This window comes from Mirounga angustirostris, unplaced genomic scaffold, assembly GCF_029215605.1.
Source record: "Mirounga angustirostris isolate CCGP_5_RB_7025 unplaced genomic scaffold, mMirAng1.0.hap1 SCAF_2, whole genome shotgun sequence".
Taxonomy (NCBI): domain Eukaryota; kingdom Metazoa; phylum Chordata; class Mammalia; order Carnivora; family Phocidae; genus Mirounga; species Mirounga angustirostris.
The window spans coordinates 168,075,864-168,094,042 of record NW_026991710.1 but is presented as its reverse complement, the minus strand read 5'-3'; the positions used below and the strand labels follow the sequence as shown (position 1 = coordinate 168,094,042).

Below are 18,179 nucleotides of genomic sequence, written 5' to 3'. Positions count from 1 at the left end.
CTCGGGGGACCCAGGACTCCACCTTGGGAAGCCTGGTAGCCACCAGTGCTGGGACTCTTCAGGTGAAGAAAGTGCTAGAAAAGATGCCTGTCTGCAAGGAGCCTCCGGTCTCTGCTCAAAGAAAGCCTCCAGGCAGTTCTGAGGCAATTCTGTGACTAGTCCTGTTTACTTCACTGAAAACCCTTCCACCCTATTATCCTAACTTCTGCGTTCTGTTTTTGTAGACTCTGTGCCCCCTCTCCCCCACCCTTTACCGTTTCCCCTTCTAATGGATTTTCATTTGCAGTTTTCCAGGAAAGTAGAACTCTTGGCTTCCTTCCTGATCCATCTGTCCCACCCCTCAGCTCAGTCCACAGGGCAGCTGTGGACACCCGACGCCGATGCTCCTATCTAGAGCAGGAGGCTTTATGGCTCTCCCCCAAGGCGAAAGGTCTCATGGGGGGTGGTGAGTTTCAGGGAGAGCCCGGCTATGGGAGGGAGGTGGAGACCCCTGTGAATCCCCCACCCATCCCTGGGCAGCAGCTGATGGGCCTGTCCTGCTTCTCCGCTCTGGGAGTGAGAGTAAGGGGGTAGGGGGGATAATAAAGAATTCTAGGAAAGGACTGATAATAGATAACTCCAGAAGGAAATCGCCTACAAGGACCTTCTGGGATATCTGAGCAGCCCCTCAGAGGATTCTAGCCAGTGTCATAAATTCCTAGACCGTCTGCACTGAAAAGGCCCTTATAGATCAGCAAATCCAGCCCCTGCATCTTCATCTTAGAGCTGAGCAAACTGAGGCCAGGAAGGGGGGGGGACCAGTGTCCCTACAGTCAGTCACACACTAGCAGACACGAGGATCAGCTGGTTGGGTTCTCTTAAACTTCTCTCGGGTGACAGACTCGCTATTCACCTGGCTGGACTTGGGACCCAATGGACACAAAGCCGCTTTTAAAAACCCAGTTCCTTCCCAGGAGAACCTAGGCCCTTTTGACCTGGGAACATTCCAAGGCTGGGTGAGGAGGGGGCAGGCAAGGTACAGGTCACTCTGGATTCTCCCAGAACCCACAAACCCTTGTCTACTTCGCCTCCCCTTTCTGGGGCAAGGGGTTGTCTACCGCATCAGCAGCCCACATAGGGGAAAAGGGGCATTTGCCATTCGGATGCCCCTACCGGTGGCCACATCCTTTTGCTGGGGGTTTGGTGGTCTTTAAAGGTAGCATGGGGGAAGGGGAGGCCCCTTCACAGCCTTGTGTTTGCTCCAGCCTCAGGAAAGTGGTTCTGGAACACAGATCTCCCTCTGAACCTCCAGCTCTGGACTGGTCCCTCCCCTCAGTGCCCCTCACCCGGGCTGCCAGGATCCAGTTAGGGGAGTTTGGGGCAAAGTGTGCCAACTGCCTTGCACATAGCCTGAGGGGAGTGGAAAGATGCTGGCTGGAGGGGCGGGTCCTTGCCATCTTCCCCACCCCCTTCTCTTCCACCCTCTTTCCCCCATATGGTTCTCATAAGGTCTGGGCTCAGAGACAGCAGTCAGAGGAAGTGGCTGTGTACAGAGAGCTTTTGTGAGGGAAGGAGGGGGAGGGGCAGAGAGCAGGGAGAGAGAAGGAAAGAAAAGAGGGAAGAGGCTGGGGACAGAAGGTGGGAGCAAGCTGGGAGACTCCAGCACACTACCTTACCGTCCCAATGCAGGGTCTCAGCTGCAGCATGCCCAGTGTGGGCTCTTGACCCCGCCTGCCTGAAACGAGGGGCCCCCAAAAAATCCAGGTTCCCCTCTAACTTCGCAACTACCTGCAGGAGAAGCTGGAGGAGCCCCTTCCTGGAGTTCTTGGGGACTCTTTGGGCTCCCTCAAGTGCAGGATGTCAGGGTCCATGGTCCCATCTCAGGGCAAGCACTGGACAGGGAACAGAGCCCTCTGGTTGAGTCCTCACTGCGCCAAAGAGACTAGAGAGGCCACCACACTGAACTCCAAAGACAACCCCTATAATTCATCATCCCAGTGGTTCCAGGACCCAGAATGGGTAATTTGGCCTGAATTATTCAGAACATGTGCATGAACCCAGCCACTCCTGATCCCCAAGATGGTCCCTTCCCACCAACTACCATGGATCACCCTTCCGTGATGGGGGCGGGAGTGGTGGGCAATCCCTTGCCCTGGGGGTATGAGTCTGAGAATCTCCCCCAAAGGCACAGGCAAACCAGCATAATTTGAACCTGACCATAAATTGACCCTTAAATTGGGGGTCATGTTTTTAAAGGGAGAGAGTTTCCAAGTTTATGCCACAGGAGAATCATTGGGGTAAGAACACTTTCCTGAAGGAGAAAAAGTTCCAACCACCTCTGAGTTGATCCATATCCATCCATTCAGTGGGCTCTCCTCACCAAAGCCCAGAGAGGGGAGGGTAGGTCCCCAGCGCCTCACAGCCTGGACCAGCACTCCTCACTCCCTCATGATCCTGAGATAGAGAACCCCCCCACTCCCTGGGACCTGACGGGGAGCAGGGGAGAAGAGAGGAGGGAAATGGCCCTGGGCTGAGGAACTAGAAGGAAAGTCGGTAACTGCTCGGAAGGGGCTGCTTGGAGGGGCTGTTTATTTTCATTCCCCCAGCCCAGGCTCTCTGTTCTATTTAGAGCTCAGACACTGACAGGACAAAGCTGCCTCCTCCCCTTCCTCCCTCCTCTGGCGGGCCCCCATCCTTCCCAAACTCCAGAACATTCCTTTGCTTTTTGGACTGGGTAATGGGGGTGGGGGAGCAGAGAAACTGTGGAGTGTAGCTAACTCCAGCAACCTCCCAGGACCCAGCTTCCCTAGCCCTGGGAGAGAAGAGAGGCCGGATGGGGGAGCAAAGGGGTGTGTAAGATGGATGGAGCCAGGTGAGGGCAGGGAACGGGGGCGGAGAGAGGCCTGAGGAGGGAGTTCCAGCCCGAACTTGAGGGGCCAGACATCTCCCAGCTGGAAAGGGAAGGGAAAGTCTGGAAGACGCTCCCCCACTCCCACCCACCCACCTAGGGCTCTTTGCCTGCTGGGAACTGTGTGTTGAGGCAGACGCTTTAGACTTCAGGCTCCAGGAGACCCAGTACCCAGGATGAGAAAAGCCATCAAATATAAGAAGTGGGAGTCTTCAGTCCAGACCCTTCTTTTACTGAGAAGAAACCTCCAGAGAGGGGCTGACCTGCCCAAGATCACACAGCAACTAGCCAGACCCCAGGGCTCCTGGTCCTGGGTCAGCCTCTTTCCATGGGGGCTTCATCCTTGGGGACAGAGCAGGGGAGATAGACATGAGCCAGGGAAAAGGGGCAGATAACCTAATAAACACTCATGTACTTAGGGGACCTCTGTACAAAATCTCTGCACAGAGTACTGGAAATCAGATGGACCCAGGGCAAGTGGTCTCTAAAGCATCCTTCCTAGTGTTTCTCTCCCTCTCTCGCACCATGCACAGCTTCGGGACTACACACCCAGGTGGCAGGTGAAGTCTCAGGAGGGCTGTACTGTGGAGCCGAGGGATGGTGCTGTCTCCAAGCTGTCAGGACTGAGCTCTGCTAAGACTGACTGGGTGGGGGGCAGAAGAGAGGGAGCGAGTGGAGGTAGGAGGAAACTGCTCCATGACTTGAGAAAACGAGGGTTCAGCATGAACCCTGTCCGTCGACCACCCCCACCTTGCCTAGAGCTCTGTGCCTCCAGGTCCTGGTCCCTTCGTTCAGCCAGTGCCTGCTGTGTCCAGCCCCACACCAGTGCCAGGAGGTGAGAGATCTGGCGTCTGACCTCAGGGGGCCATCCGATCTCATCGTGGAGACTGGATACAGGCTCACAAAGCAGAACAGGATCAGGGCCTCTGGGCTCCCAAGGAAAACTTCTGGGGTAGAAAGATTAAAGGACTAATTTATACTTGAGTGTAAAAGACTGATAACAGGGTGCCTGGGTGGCTCAGTCGGTTAAGCCTCTGCTTTTCCCTCTGCCCTTCTCCCCTGCTTGTGATCTCTCTCTCTCTCTCAAAAAAACAAACAAACAACAACAACAAAAACAAAACAAACAAACAAAAAAACCAAGACTGGTAACAAATTGATCCTTTCAGGTTTATTTGTATTTGAAAAGAAATCCACTTTCTTCACCCAAAATCGTGGCTTCCCCTGGGCTGAGATTTTAGGCCATGTTTGGAGAAGCACTAAAGGCCGATTGGGAGTAATTTCCCAGCTTCCTTGAATGGAGTGGACACATATACACACAAGCATTCCATCCGGTCTGACACATGTCCCTCCGCCTTCCATGAATGGAAGATTGTAGACCCCACGTCTCATTGATGTTTGTAGTACTATTGTGTTACACAGGGCCGGGCACACAAAAGGCGTCAGTGTAGACTTGAAGATTGAATGAGTACCTAGGCATGAATGATCACAGCAAACTTGATTCCATGCACTCAAGCTAGGGTGCTGGGGCCCCAAACCCCCAGCAAGGCACACCGACCACCTACCATAAACACCCCAAGCCCCTTTTCTCAGGCTGCGGACTCCCTCAGATTAGTCCTCCTCATCTCAGCCCCGATTTCTTGGTCCTGCCCGCTCACCACCAAGCTGGGGTGCCCTTGTAGAGAGGGTAGGTTAGAGAAAAGGAGACAAGAAGGCCCCATGCATGGAGCCATTCCAAGACTCTTTTCTTTCCTGACCTTGACCTCAGGCGCTGCCTGGACAGTTCAGCTTCAAGGCTGAGGTCAGAGGCCAGATCCAGACACAACCCCCTACAGCCTGGGGAAAGAAGGTCCTACCTGGGTCTCCTTCTAATCAGGTATTCCGGGCTGTGCAGACAGGCTTCCAGCCGGGGGAAGGGATGGCGAGGAAGTTCGGGAGTGCTGTGTGTCCTCTCCCCAGTTAAGTCCCCTGCAGTGAGGCTAAATGGACGTGAAGGGCAGACTGGAAGGGAAGGGAGGCCACAGGAGGGCAGTCTTTAGCCTGAGGCTGTTTGCCAGGGCAGGGCCTGTGGACCAGAGGCAGTTTCGATTTTGGAGACCTTGTCATCACATCAAGCCTACTGTAATGCACCCCCCTCCTTCGTGAAACATAGTAACTCTTGCCAATCAATGTGGTATGACATTTGGTTGTTATTTAGGTAAGTGTTAATTGCAATTTTATAGCATTTATATTTCAGAGGCGGTGATTATTTTTGTAGGTTTCAGACATCTTTGTGGGCCCTGGAACTGCTCAGAGGCCTTGCGCACTACGCCTGCAGGAAGGGCTGGGAGTCCATTTTCACTTGCTGGTTCAGAGTGGCTATGGGCCTGAGACCCCCTCACTGATGGTCTCCCTGAGACACTCACTGCTAAGGTGCAGATGTTGGAGACAGGTCCTTCTGAGCCCAGAGGGCCCTGGTGATGCCCTGAACTCCAGGCTCAGACTCCCTGGAGAAGCTAGATTGCCCAAGTGTCCAGGCCTGTGGTCCTTGCATCTGTTACAAGTGGAGGGGGAGGGGCGCTGACATGTATGGGTCTTCCAGCACATGAGAGAACAATTTGGTTCGGACATGCGTTGGTCCCATGTCTCACGGAGTGGTGCCCACATGACCCCTACAGGGTCATCTCTGATGTGGGGCTGGGATCTGGTGAGTTCCTGTGGCTGCCCAAAGGCCACATGGCCTCTCTGTAGATGCCAGCCACTCCTTTGGCCTCCAGCCTCATTAGTGGTAACTCCGCTTGCTTGCTTCTCTTCCCTAAAATAGGACCCTAGCTGGGAGATAGTTCTGGAATGGACTCAGTGTGCCCCCTCTCCTTGACCAGATTTCAGACTCTAGGCTAAGAGAACAGGGGACTCTAGGGACCGGCCCCCCTGCCTGTGAAATCTGATGATGTTGGAGTGGTAGACAGGGAGGGAGGGAAGAAAGCTGCAGATGCTGGGTTGGGTGAGCCAGAGGTCTGAGAGGCGGGTTGGCGTGGTTGGGAAGGAAATCCACCTGGCAGGCTCCTTGTGCGGTTGCAGGGCGAGGGGTTGATGCAGGCTGAGGAAGTAGCTGTCCGGTAGGGGTGGCAGGGCGGTGAAGAGGGGGCCAAGCTGACACTGTGTCTACGAAGCTGGACAGAACCATAGGGCCAAGGCTTCCTCCTTCCCGGCCCGATGGTTGGGGCCGCCCTGCCTGCTTCCATCCCATGTGACAATCTAGTGTGGTGGGAACATTTTCCTTCCCATTGGACGAGGCTGGCTGTGTGTTTTCCTCTACTCGCAGTAACTGCCAGCTTCCTACCTGCCCCGAACAGCGCCAGACCCAAGCACTTTCTGCCCCAATCACTGCCCTCCCCACCCCCCAGGCCCAAAAGGGCAGCTCCCAGAGCTGAACCACTGAACCCATAGGCACAATTGAAGCCCTTCTCTGGACAATCTGGGTCTCAAGCAAAGTTTCCTCAGCCCCATCTAGGTTGTAAAGGCCAAAAGATCCAATTCTGGGTATTTGGGGACTGGGATCACAGAGATATCTGCCTGAAGTTTGTCCAAGAGCTGGAAATGCAGCAAGAACGGGGGCCATTGGAGGAGAAGGACAAACCACCGTTTGCCTGGCATCCCTGCTTTTGTGAATAGCTTATGGAGAGTTGGGGATCAGGGACATGTTCTCTGCCCCAGAGAAATATCTCCTTTCCAGACTTTTTGGGCTGGGGTTTGCACCAGGCTAGTCAAGCTGGAAACGTGGGCTGCAGCTGACCTCCTACTCCTTCCCAGCACAACAGTGGCTACCTCAGACTGGGGGAGGGGGCTGCCAGAGGGGGTTAGGACACCAAGGGATGAGTTGTGCCTTGTTCTGGGCCACCGTCTCATCTTCACCTGCATCAGGGGCTGCTCCCCAATTCTGTGCTCTGCTCCCACACCACTCCCACACACACACACACACACACACACACACACACCACCCCACCCCAATTTGCCTCCTATCTCACAAGCAACCCAGACTTCCTCCTGGGGAGGCACAGGCCACGAGGAAACCAGATAAGGGTTAAGCCACCAGCCACACGTGGCCCCTGAGCTCCTGTAACGTGGCTGGTCTGACCTGAGATGTGCGAGAACAGTAGAACACACACAGCTTCCAAAGGCTCCGTACAAAAAAAGAAAAAAAAAGAGGAAAATATCTTGTTAATAATTTTGCATATTGATTACATATTGAAATGATAACTTTAATACATTGGGTTAACTAAAATACATGATTAGAATTAACTTTTTAACTTTAAAAAATATGGCTACTAGAACATTTGAAATTACATACTCAGTTCACATCGTCATACTTCCACTGACCAGCTCTGGGTAAAAGAATTTGGGGTATGCAAAAGGTGTTCAAGGGTTAAAGGCTGAAGAGTCTGAAGAATGTGGGGTGTACCCCAATACCACTTCTAGGCCTGTCTGGACAGGATTCTCAAATTAGGATCCCAGATTTTAATCTCAGGGAGTTGGAGGATTTTTTAAAATTTCCTGTTTTCAATTCAATGATCTTTATTTTTTTTTTATTAAAGATTTTATTTATTTGAGAGAGGGAGACAGAGTGAGAGAAAAAAAGCACGCACGCATGCATGAGCATGAGTGGGGGGTGGGGCAGAGGGAGAGGGAGAAGCAGACCCCCCCCCCGCCGCCGCACTGATCAGGGAGCCCGATGTGGGGTTCCATCCCAGGACCCCAGGATCGTGACCTGAGCAGGCAGACACTTAACTGACTAAGCCACCCAGGCGCCCCTCAATTCAATGATCTTTAAACAAAAATCGTCTGCAGATAATTTTGAGATAATTATTTATTAGAAGGTATTTTCCTAGTGTAAGATTTTCATTTCGAAAGTCAATGTTTGTCACACTAGAATCCTCAGACGTATTCTCAGGAAATAAGATACTTTTCCCCTCCCTTTAACAGGTCTCTACTCAAGTTTGAGAACTAATATTCTCGGGCTTCCTCCTTCATGAATGGGGCTGGGCTATTCTGGCAGCCCTGTCCCTGTCTCCTTCCATACCTCCTCCTTCCCCTGCCTGCACCAGCCTCATCAGCATCCTCATCCCCACAAACCCAGGAGGGGGCAGTCCCTGGGAGAGACCCTTGGGACTGCGGGACGGGGGAGGTTGAAACACATGCCTTTTGTCCACCCTTCTTCCTGACACTTCAGGACCCCTCTCTGATATTACTAAAAGTACTGTGGGGTCCTCTCACCCTCTTTGACATTTAATGCAACCTCTGAGCCTCAAACTCTGGGGGCATATGAAGGGGATGAAGCAGAGATGAGGTGAGGCGAGCTTTGGTTTATAAGTCACACTGTCAAGAGTCTGTCACCACTGAGGGGGCCACCACCAGGGCCTGAATGAGACCATTAGAGGCCCTAAGAACTGACACGATTATTTGTGATTTACCACCACCATGGATAATGCCAATTAAAATGAGAATAAAGGGGGCCATGTGAGTTCTAATTATTCATATGACAACTATGATGAACTTTTTGAAATGTCAAGATGGTGTGTGTGTGTGTGAGAGAGAGAGCGCACCATTTGGAAACCCAACACCCACCCCCGCACCCATGACCCCTTCACACAACCACTCCTCAGGAGCTCCTAGGAAGTGTCAGCGTTGGAGGACAGTTAGGTGGGGACTAGAAGGGTAGGAGGGGGTCTATCTGGAAAGCAGAGAAGGGAGGAAGCCCCCTTCCACTCTTGCCTCCATCCTGGCCATTGTCTGTTCTCCATGAGCCTCCTGAAGATGGACTGGCTGGAACGTCTGGAACATCAGAGGTCTGGGGTCCTCTCCCCGCCCGTCTTGATATATTCACCTAGTATTCACCAGTAAGCTTGGGGGCAGAACTCTAGACAGCTGCCCGCATGCCTTGTCCCCACCCCCCACCTGAGAGCTGAAGTCCATCCCAGAGGCTGCCCACTCAAGAGAAGTTTCCAGACTTGTACCTCTGGCCTTCCCATGTCCACCAATAAGAGCAAAGAAGTGAAACCCTTTGTCTCGGCCCAGAGCAGGCAAGAGTTTGGGCTGCGAGGCTCATTAAAGCGTTTTAATAACCAATTAACTCAAAGGATGAGCCCTTTGGCTGGTCTGGAACTTCCTCCTCCCAGGGAGGGAGTCTGGCAGAGAAAGGCTAAGTGGGTGGGCAGAGTGGGTCTAGTCAGTAGCTTGGGGCCTCTTTCCTCCCCCTCTAAATACAAATAAATAAACAGAACCTCTGAGTGGGCAGAGGCAAAGGCTGAGGCCTGGGCCTCCACCAGGCAGGCCCCAGGGCTCTATCAGTTTTCTGTTGAGGCTGCAGACAGGCTTGGGGAGGAAGGCAAGGGTGCGCAGTGCCTCTGAACTGGGGCCTTTGAGGGCTGGGAAGAGTCCCCTTGTGAGAAGTCCTCCACTCACAGAGTGGGGCCCAAGGAAGGGCAGCTCCTCGCACCTGCCTCCCCACCTGCCTGGCCTCCTGTTCCACCCGCCAGAGCCCTGACCCAATTCGGGCCATTCTCCCTCCCACGTTCCTCGGGATGTGGGGCTGAAGGCCTGCGAAGGACAGAGCCCCGGGGGGCAGGAGGAGAGCTCTGTGGCTCAGGCCTGTGGTTCCAAGGTGTAAATGGGGGCATCGCAACTTGACGCCCGCTCAGCCCACTTGCCTACAGAGCCCTAAGTCAGATCCAGGCCATGGGGGAACCAAGGGCAGGTGAAACACCTGATGTGGAGCTCAGTGGGCTAACCGGTCTGCCTGAACTATTCACTGGCTCTTTCCTATAATCTGGAGCAGAGGGTGGGGCTCCTGCCCTGCACAACTTCAGGGGGCGCCACTGATACAGAAAGCAACATGGTTATACCAGGGAAACCGCATCCCCTCTCCATCCACACTTCTGGCTTGTAACAGCACATTCTCCTGCCTGTGTTCTCCCTGTTCCTTCAGGCTCTTGAGCAACAACAAGATTACTGGGCTCCGGAATGGATCCTTCTGGGGACTGTCCCTGCTGGAGAAGCTGTAAGTGCTGGGGCAGAGTGGGGCAGAGTTGGGGGCCGGGGGTCATGGGCAAGAAGTCAATCCCGGCAGGATGAGGACCCCTGGGTGCCGAGGGACCCCTCAACCCCAGAACCTGCTGGCTAAGCGGGGCCCAGAGTCAGACCCACGGGAAACCTGCCCAGGACTTGACCACCAGGTGGAGGGTATGGAGAGAGGGACCAGCTCCTTCCCCAGTGACAGCAGTGAGTAGGGAAACCTCGCTGGTCTAGGGAAGGATGGGGCTCAGGGAAGTTCATTAACGCTCTTAAATGAGCAATTAGCTGTGAGGGCTGAGCCCCTTAGCTGGCCAGATGCCACTTCCCCGCTCCAGCTGGGGGCCCAGCATAAAGGGCTGAGGAGGATTTAGTGGGACTGAGGCCTCTTTCCTCCGCCCCACCAAACAGATCAACAGACAAAGCCCCATGGGGCTAGTGCCCTGGGCTGAGGGTGGGGAAAGTGGATCCCATCCAAAGGGCCCCCACCCCACCTGCCCTGGTTTGGAGCTGCATCCTCCGGGCTGCCCCACGGGCCCAGGCAGCCTGGCACTGGGCTCAGGACTACAGGGGCCCTGCTGGCCAGAGGGACTTTTTTCCCAGAGTTGGGGGCCTGACTCAGCTGAGGGCAAGTCACTTAACCTGCCACACTGGGGACTGAACCAGCCCCTCAATTCCCTGCTCAGCTGGCCTGCTCCAGGAACCACAGCCTGTACGACAGCTTTGGGTCCTGTCTCCTCCCCAGGAGACCTGGGCCTCCGTCCCTTCTGGAGCCTGATCCTTGCATTCTCCCCTGCCTCCGGCACCCGGTCTCCTACCTCCGCTCCCACCCTGCGGGGCGTTCCCAAATCCTTCAACAGGGCCCCTGCCCCTTGACTTCCACTTCTCCCGGCAGGCATGGATCAGTGTGATGGAGGATACAGAGAAATAAGGTGGAAGCCTGCCCTCAAAGAGCCCGAGATTACGGTCTAGTGGAGACCGCCAGTGCCATGTGTGTTAGAATTCAGTAGGTTGGGATTTCCATAAAACCCAAAGGAGGGACGTCACTGACCGGTGAAGGCTGGAAAATTCGAGGGTAACTGGGATGCAGTCTCTCCATGAGGTGGAGTGTAGATTTTCAACCATGACAACAGTTACGAGGTCATCTCTACGACAGCCCACTTCACAGGGGAAGGGAAAAGCTGTCTCGCAAACTCCCCAGCCTGTGAGGAAGGCGCAGTGGCCTGGCTGGCTTCATGGCGGTGGGAAGGGGCAACCCCATGTTTGGGGTGGAAGGCCGAGCATGTTCTGTCTGGTCTAGGGCGTGCCGGGGTGGGAGGGGGTGTCGGGTTGTTGATGGTGGCGCGTGCACACAGCGCCGTGACCAGAGCCCTCCACCATCTGCTCTGTCGCTCACAGACCGGGTGTCCAGACGAGGAGAAAGGGCTGCCACCGAGCGGCTAGTAAAAAGTGTCCTGGGTACTGACAGATCGGGAATGTTTTGCTCTCCCACAGGCAGTCAGGCGTGCGGGAGCTCTGATTCCTGTGCTCAGCCCAAGCTTGGTCTCCGAAGGCTGAGTGGCAGGAAAGTGCTCGCTCCTTCCAGGGATCTTTGGGAGGATGACAAACTGCAGCTGCCTCCAGCCCGTTGCCACCCAGAGGCGCTGTCACTTCTCCTTGCCGTGAGCCAGATGGCTCTGAGCCTCTCGTGGCCCCACTGGCATCTTCCCATCTTTACCCCTCTCACTTTATCAAAGACGCACCGGGTCTCCCCGCTTCTCCTCCTTTAGTCTCATGAGGGTCAACTTCCTGATGAAGAAGAGAAGAGGGTCCTTTCCTTCCCACCCCTGCCCACGTACTGAATCTCCCCAGCACCGGGGACCCAGGTGACTGTGCAGCAGGTGCTTTCAAAGCATGGAAAGCAGGAGGAATGAGAGCATGGTCAAGGAACAATGACGAAAAGCTGAATCTCATGGCGGGGCAGGAGCGCGGGGCGGGAGACAGATGAGAGTTCAGAATCCCAAGTGTGAGCCCTGCTCTGTTAGGAATCACCCAAGGCCTTCATTCTAGAGATATGTACTGAGCCCCCTTTGTGTGCCGAGCTCTGTTCTAGGCATTGGGAGTGAACACAATAGACCCAGCGCCTGCCCTCAGGGAACTTACCCTCTACGGGACACAGAAAATAGCAAATAAATATATAATGTATCAGGTGATAGGTCTACAAAGAAAAACAAAGCAGGGTAAGGGGGAAAGAAAGCAGTGACGGTAGGGGGAGGCTGCTGTTTGGTGTAGCGAGGTCAAGGAAGGCCTCGCTGACAAGGTGACTGAGCCCAAGGTCTAAGGGAGGGAGGAATCTGGAAGGGAAGGCCCTTGGGTCCACCCTATGCCTGGTGGGTCTGAGGAGCAGAAGGACCTGTCGATGGGAAGTGGTAAGAGATGAGGTCAGAGTGATGCTGCAGTGGGTGCCAGGTCTGGGATCTCGGTTTCCTCATCTGTACAAAAGAGGGGGACAGGGTGATTTGTAAGCTACATTATGGATTTTAAATTCTATGATCCTTGGATGTGTATGCGTGTGATACCCACAAGTGCTGCTTGAGAAGGAAAAAAATCAGAGCACCCAAGGTTGCAGCCAGGCTTTCCAGAAGAGGGGAAGCCTCTGGGCAGAGGCGTGTGCTGTGCTCAGCAGGTATGCATGCTTCCCAGGGAGAGAAAGGCCGGGCAGGGCCGGTAGGAGCCCAGGATCTCCAGCCTGGCTGATCACCACTGTTTCAGTCCGGTTCTCCAGAGAAAGAAAACCAATAGGAGGTGTGTGTGTGTGTGTGTATCTTTATATAAATATATAAAGAAATTATATTAGTTCTTTATAAAGAAATGTATTTTAAGGAAATGGGTCATGTTGATTGTGGGGGCTGGCAAATCCAAAATCTGTAGGGCAGGCCAGCAGGCTGGGAAGTCAGGCAGGAGTTGATGCTTTAGTCTCCAGACAGAATTTCTTCTCCAGGAAACCTCAGTTTTTCGCTCTTATGCCCGTCAACTGATTAGATGAGGCCCACCCATGCTATCCAAGGTAATCTTTATTTAAAGTCAACTGCTCCTAGATGTCCACCGCATCTACAAATTACCTTCACAGTAACACCTCCATTAGTGTTTGATTAAGTCACAAGGTGCTATCACGTGGCCAAGTGGACACATAAAACTAGTCCTCAAAACCACTGTCCCACCATCCCAGGGATGGGGAGAGATCCTCTGCCCTACTCCCAGAGATGCTAATTCATCAGGTCGGAAGGGGCCTGGGAATTTTTTACAAGGTATGCAGACGATTCTCATGCTCATCCGGGGTTGGGAACCAGTGGACCAGATGACCCCGAGACTGTGGGCCTATTCATCACAAATGAGACGCTGTGGCCTGGCGTGCAGTTGGTGCCAGGAAACACTGATCTCTCTGTCCTGTCAAGCTCAGACATCCAGGCTTGGGCAGCTGAGTCCATGGCAGCTTAACATCCCACAGTCTGTGAGCTGCAAGTCCCGTGGGAGGGTTGGGGCCTAGCCTAATAACTGAAATGGTAGGTCTGGGCTGCAGAGAATGCCAGCATTGCCTCCTTGTGCTGAGCGCCTCTCTGGCCTTTGAAAATGGGTCAAGTATAAGCATATGGGGGGAGGAGGTCCGCCTGGTCCCTGTTAATGGCAGGGGCTTGAGGCTGGGAGGGGATACAGAAAGGGCACCGCATGTGAATGTGCCTTCGATGATCTCAGGGGAGGACAGGTGCTCCAGAGAGACTGGGGGGAGAGTGGGGGACTTACCTTGTAGGCTCTATCAGCCAAGCAGGATGGACAAGAAAACCTGAAACAGGGTCCAGCAGAGCAGTTCACCGCCAGCCCACGGCGTGTACGGAATCGTCCAGATGGGCGCTGAGGCCCTGTCTCTGAGCCCTCCCCTCTGTATCCCCCCAGCCCTCAGCATGGACAAGCCTGTTACCCAGAGGAAAGACTTCTGGGGTGGAGGAGACCGGGCGGGCCAGGAAGGGCACAGAACTCCATTCTGGAGTCAAAGAGGCCTGGGATTGAGTCCTGCCTCTGTCATTTACTTTCTGGGTGCCTCTCCAAGCCTGGTGTTTCTCCCCTGGAAAAGGGGGCAATACGGGACTCCTAGACTGGCTGTCGTGGGGACGGCATGGGCTTTCAGTAAATGCCTGTTCCCTTCCCTTCTCGGGAGAGTTTGAAGTTGCAAGATGTTATGTCGGCAGCCCCCCGTTGCATGGGATTTGCCCAGAGCTCCCCAGCCTTGGCGGGCAGTCCTGGAGCTGAAACGAGCGTGCGTGCATGCGTGCCGAAAGTACTCACGGCTGGCCCACCCGTCTGGTCCCTGGCATCTCCGCCCACATCCCCCACCACGCGCCTTCAACAGGGAGCAGGCCACCAGAAGACCTTCCCGGGCTCCCAGGGTGCCCCGGCCACAGTGAGAAGCCCCCAGACTGGGGACCAAGTGGGCCGCAGGACAGCCAGCCCCCAGAAGAGGCCAAGGGAGAGAGCCTGGGCATGCACGCGAGCGAGGGGCTCTGTGTGGACACACGGCCCCAGAGGCCTGTGCATGCCTGGAGGAGAGGACGTGGTGAGGGGAGCCTGGTCAGCCCCAGGATGATTTGTCATTGCCTAATGAGATTAATGAGCCCAGGGGGCTGGTATGCAGCGGTGCTGGGGCACTCATTAGAAGCAGATGCTCATGGGAATGGGGGGGCTCTGGGGGTGGAGTGGTTCTCACCCGCCAGGTGGTTTCCATTAATCTGTGGGCGGGGCCACGAGCGAGGCCGCCTGGCCCGCGTCCTCCTCCCCTTCCCATCCCCACTCACACTGGGGAGGAATGCAGAAGAGAGGCTGCTGACTCTGGGAACAGCTGAGGGCTGGGAAGGGAGGCTTGTGGGCTTGGGGACAGCCCTCTGCTCTCGTAGCCCCAGCGCCTGGCAGAGTGTACATGCTGAATAAATACCTGTTGGATGATCTCAGAGACAAGAGGGGCCCGGCCCGGGGTGGGCCCAGCTCGGTTTTCTCCTGCCAGATGCTCTCCCTGCCCTGCCCCCCACGCCCTCCATACCTGCGCGGGGGTCTGGCTGGCTTCTCGGCCAGCCCCCGCTTCCGAAAGAACCTTGGAAGTCCTGGAGGGCCCAGGGAAAGCTGCTCTGCGGCCTCCGAACCTATAATTTGGTTTCTAAACCCACAAGCAGGGAGGTCTGTGGGGGCCGGAGGGAGCCATCTTGGGGCCACCCCACCCTGTCCAAACGTGGGACACGGCTCGCCCTCACACGTGCGCGCTCTGGCGTGCAAACTCACTCGAGATAGAATTAACATCCCGGAACGTTCGCCCACTTAAAGTGTGCCATCCGATGGCTCGGAGCGGATTTACACAGTTGTGCAGCCATCACCGTCTAATTTTAGAACATTGTCATCTCCAAAAGCAACCGTGCATCATTAGCAGCCACTCCCCGCTCCCCTTCCTACTCCCAGCCCTCAGTAACCACTAATCTCTCTGCCTCTATAGATCTGCCTATTCTGGACATTTCATCTAAATGGAATCATATCATATGTAATCTTTCATAACTGGGCTTTTTTCACTTAGCATAATGGTCTCAAGCTTCATCCAGATTATAGCATATATCAGTTCATTCCATACAATACGGCCGAACAGTATTCTGTTGTGCGAATAGAGCACAGAAGCTTTATCCGGTGACGGGCACTTGGGATGTTTCCACTCTGGGGCTGTGACCATTCCTGTTCAGGTTTTTGTGCAGATGTACCCTTGTTTCTCCTGCAGATGTACCTGGGAGTGCAATTGCTGGGTCCCTTGGTAACTCTGCCGAACTGGTTTTCACGGTGGCTGCACTGTTTTACACCAGTAATGTATAAGGGGTCCAGTCTTTCCACACCCACAGCAACTCTTGCTGTGGCCCGTTTTTTCTGTTATCACCATCTTAGCGCGTATGAGGTGATATCTCACTGTGGGTTTGCTTTGCATTTCCCTACTGACTAACAGTGTCGAATCTCTCTTCGTGTGTTATTTGGTCATTTGTATGTAAGTCCTTTGCCCATTTTTTTCAGCTGGTTTGTCTTTTTATTATAGAGTTGGAAGAGTTCTTTGTATATTCTAGATAAGAGTCCCTTATCAGATATATGATTTGCAAACATTTTCTCTCATTCCCTGGGTTGCCTTTCACTTTCTTGATGGTGTCCTTCAGAGAGCAGAAGTTTTAAGTTTTTATTAAGTCCACTTTATTAATCTGCTCTTTTGTTGCTTCTACTCCCACACTCAGTCTTACACTCAGCTTCCTGAGCTCCAGCTTTCCTAAGAAGGGTATAGGGTATGATTTGCTCCCAGGAACAGCCCCCCTCCCCGACTTCTGCCACAGAGTCCTTCTCCATTCTGGCGTAGATACAGGGAGAGGAGTATGCCTTGAGTCAGGGTAGCCTGCTCTGGGTTGGGCGAGGGGTGGTCGGGAGCGGAGGCGCCGTCCACACACCACACCTTTCCCAGCTTCCAAGACCTGGGCTCTATGGAGGCAGGGAGAAGATGAGAGATTCCACATCATAGTAACATCTGTTCACCCTCATAACCTAACCTAAGAAATGAAGGGATCTTGGGGTGCCTGGAGGGCTCAGTCGGTGGAGTGTGCAACTCTTGATCTTGGGGCTGTGAGTTCGAGCCCCACACTGGGTGTAGGAATTCAAGGAAAGAAAGAAATGAAGGATCAGATTAGACAATCCAGGGCAGGGGTTCATCACCTAGGTTCCACAAGCCCCCTGAAGTCATGGACAGTGTTGGGTAGAGTGAATTTTTCTGAGGCAGGAGTCCATAGCAAGAAGCACCAACCTATAGGGGCCTTGCTGGTCCAAAAAAAAAAAAAAAAATCCCAGTTCTAGGATAGCATTTCCTCTGGGGTGCCTGGGTGGCTCAGTTGGTTAAGCGACTGCCTTCAGCTCAGGTCATGATCCTGGAGTCCCGGGATCGAGTCCCGCATCGGGCTCCCTGCTCGGCAGGGAATCTGCTTCTCCCTCTGACCCTCCCCCCTCTCATGTACTTGCTCTCTCTCATTCTCTCTCTCTCAAATAAATAAAATCTTTAAAAAAAAAAAAAAAGGATAGCATTTCCTCCTGCTGCTAGGGAGGGTAGAGCCCCAACCTGCTTCCCCTACCTTAGGGACCAGGACCCCATCGGGCTGTCAGAGCTCAGCCCAGTGAGCAGCCGTGGGCCTGCACCCCTCAGGAGAAGACCCAGGCCTGGCCCGTCTGGGCAGTCGAGGGGCTGCCTGGGTCACCCCTGAAACCACTCTGTGGGCGTGAGGCAAGGGGGCAGGAATGCCAGTGCTTGGTGGAAGCTCCCCTCTCAGAGGGCCCCGGCGTGGCTCTGGGCGGCAGGAAATCCAGGGCAGGAAGGGGCTGGGGCCCAAGTGGCCGCCTTGCTCCCATCTGCAGAGCATCAGTGGGGCAGGCGGGGTGGGGGCTCTCAAGGGGGGCCGGGGAGGAAATGAGAATAAACACAGCGAGCGGAGAGGGAAGGGGCGGGGGGCTGCAGCCTCAGCCCCTTGGCAGCCCATGAAGGGAAGTGACACAATGAGGAATGTGTTTCCCTCTGCCCGTCCCCTGCGTGGGGGTGGGAGGCAGAGCCCTGAGAATGGCCAGACCCCAACCGGGGCCAGGGGGCACATGCTGGAACAGCACCAGAGGGGGGTGCTTTGAGAGTGGGGAACCAAAAGGGGGGTGCTGGCAGGAGGGGCAACCCAGGGCAGGCGGGGCGCTCCCCCCCAACCCCGGCCATCTCCAGTCTCCATGCTGCGTGAGCATCCAGGGTCTGCGTTCTTGCACGTTCCCTGCTGGGGTACCACCAGCCGCCTGGGTATGGAAGCCATTCCTTCTTTAGGAAGCTGGCCCCTTCTGGTGGCTTTCCCTTCTTTCTCAAGGGGCTTAGGGTTAAGGAGGCCAAGTCCTTGGTATGAGGGTGTTTCATTTCTCTCTCTCTCTCTCTCTCTCTCTCTCTCTCTCTCTCTCTCTCTGGGTGTTTTTGTCCCCAGCTGGGACTGGCTATGCGAAAACAGGCCCCCTGGTGGGATGGCACCTCCCCATCCTGGACACCCATTTCCTCTCCCAGAGCTGGGAGTGGCTGGTTAACCCCCTCGTGCCCATAATCCAGCCATGTCCGTGAGACTTTGGCAGGCAGGGCCAAGTGCCCCGTGTGTCAGCCTGGGCTGGAGGGTCACAGGGCCTTGGAAAACAGGTTGACCCC

General features: G+C 54.7%; 1 protein-coding gene across 3 annotated transcripts in view; it reads left to right on the top strand.

Moving 5' to 3' along the window:
- Positions 1-18,179, top strand: part of ADGRA2 (adhesion G protein-coupled receptor A2) — a 33,344-nt gene that overhangs the window by 3,252 nt on the left and 11,913 nt on the right. For 2 of the 3 annotated variants that reach the window (XM_064585554.1, XM_045879831.3), the window contains exon 2: positions 9,849-9,920. The exons of the other annotated variant lie outside the window; for it this stretch is intronic. In XM_064585554.1, the coding sequence (XP_064441624.1) occupies positions 9,849-9,920 (72 nt within the window). The remainder of the gene's footprint in view (positions 1-9,848; positions 9,921-18,179) is intronic. 3 annotated transcript variants of the gene reach the window in all.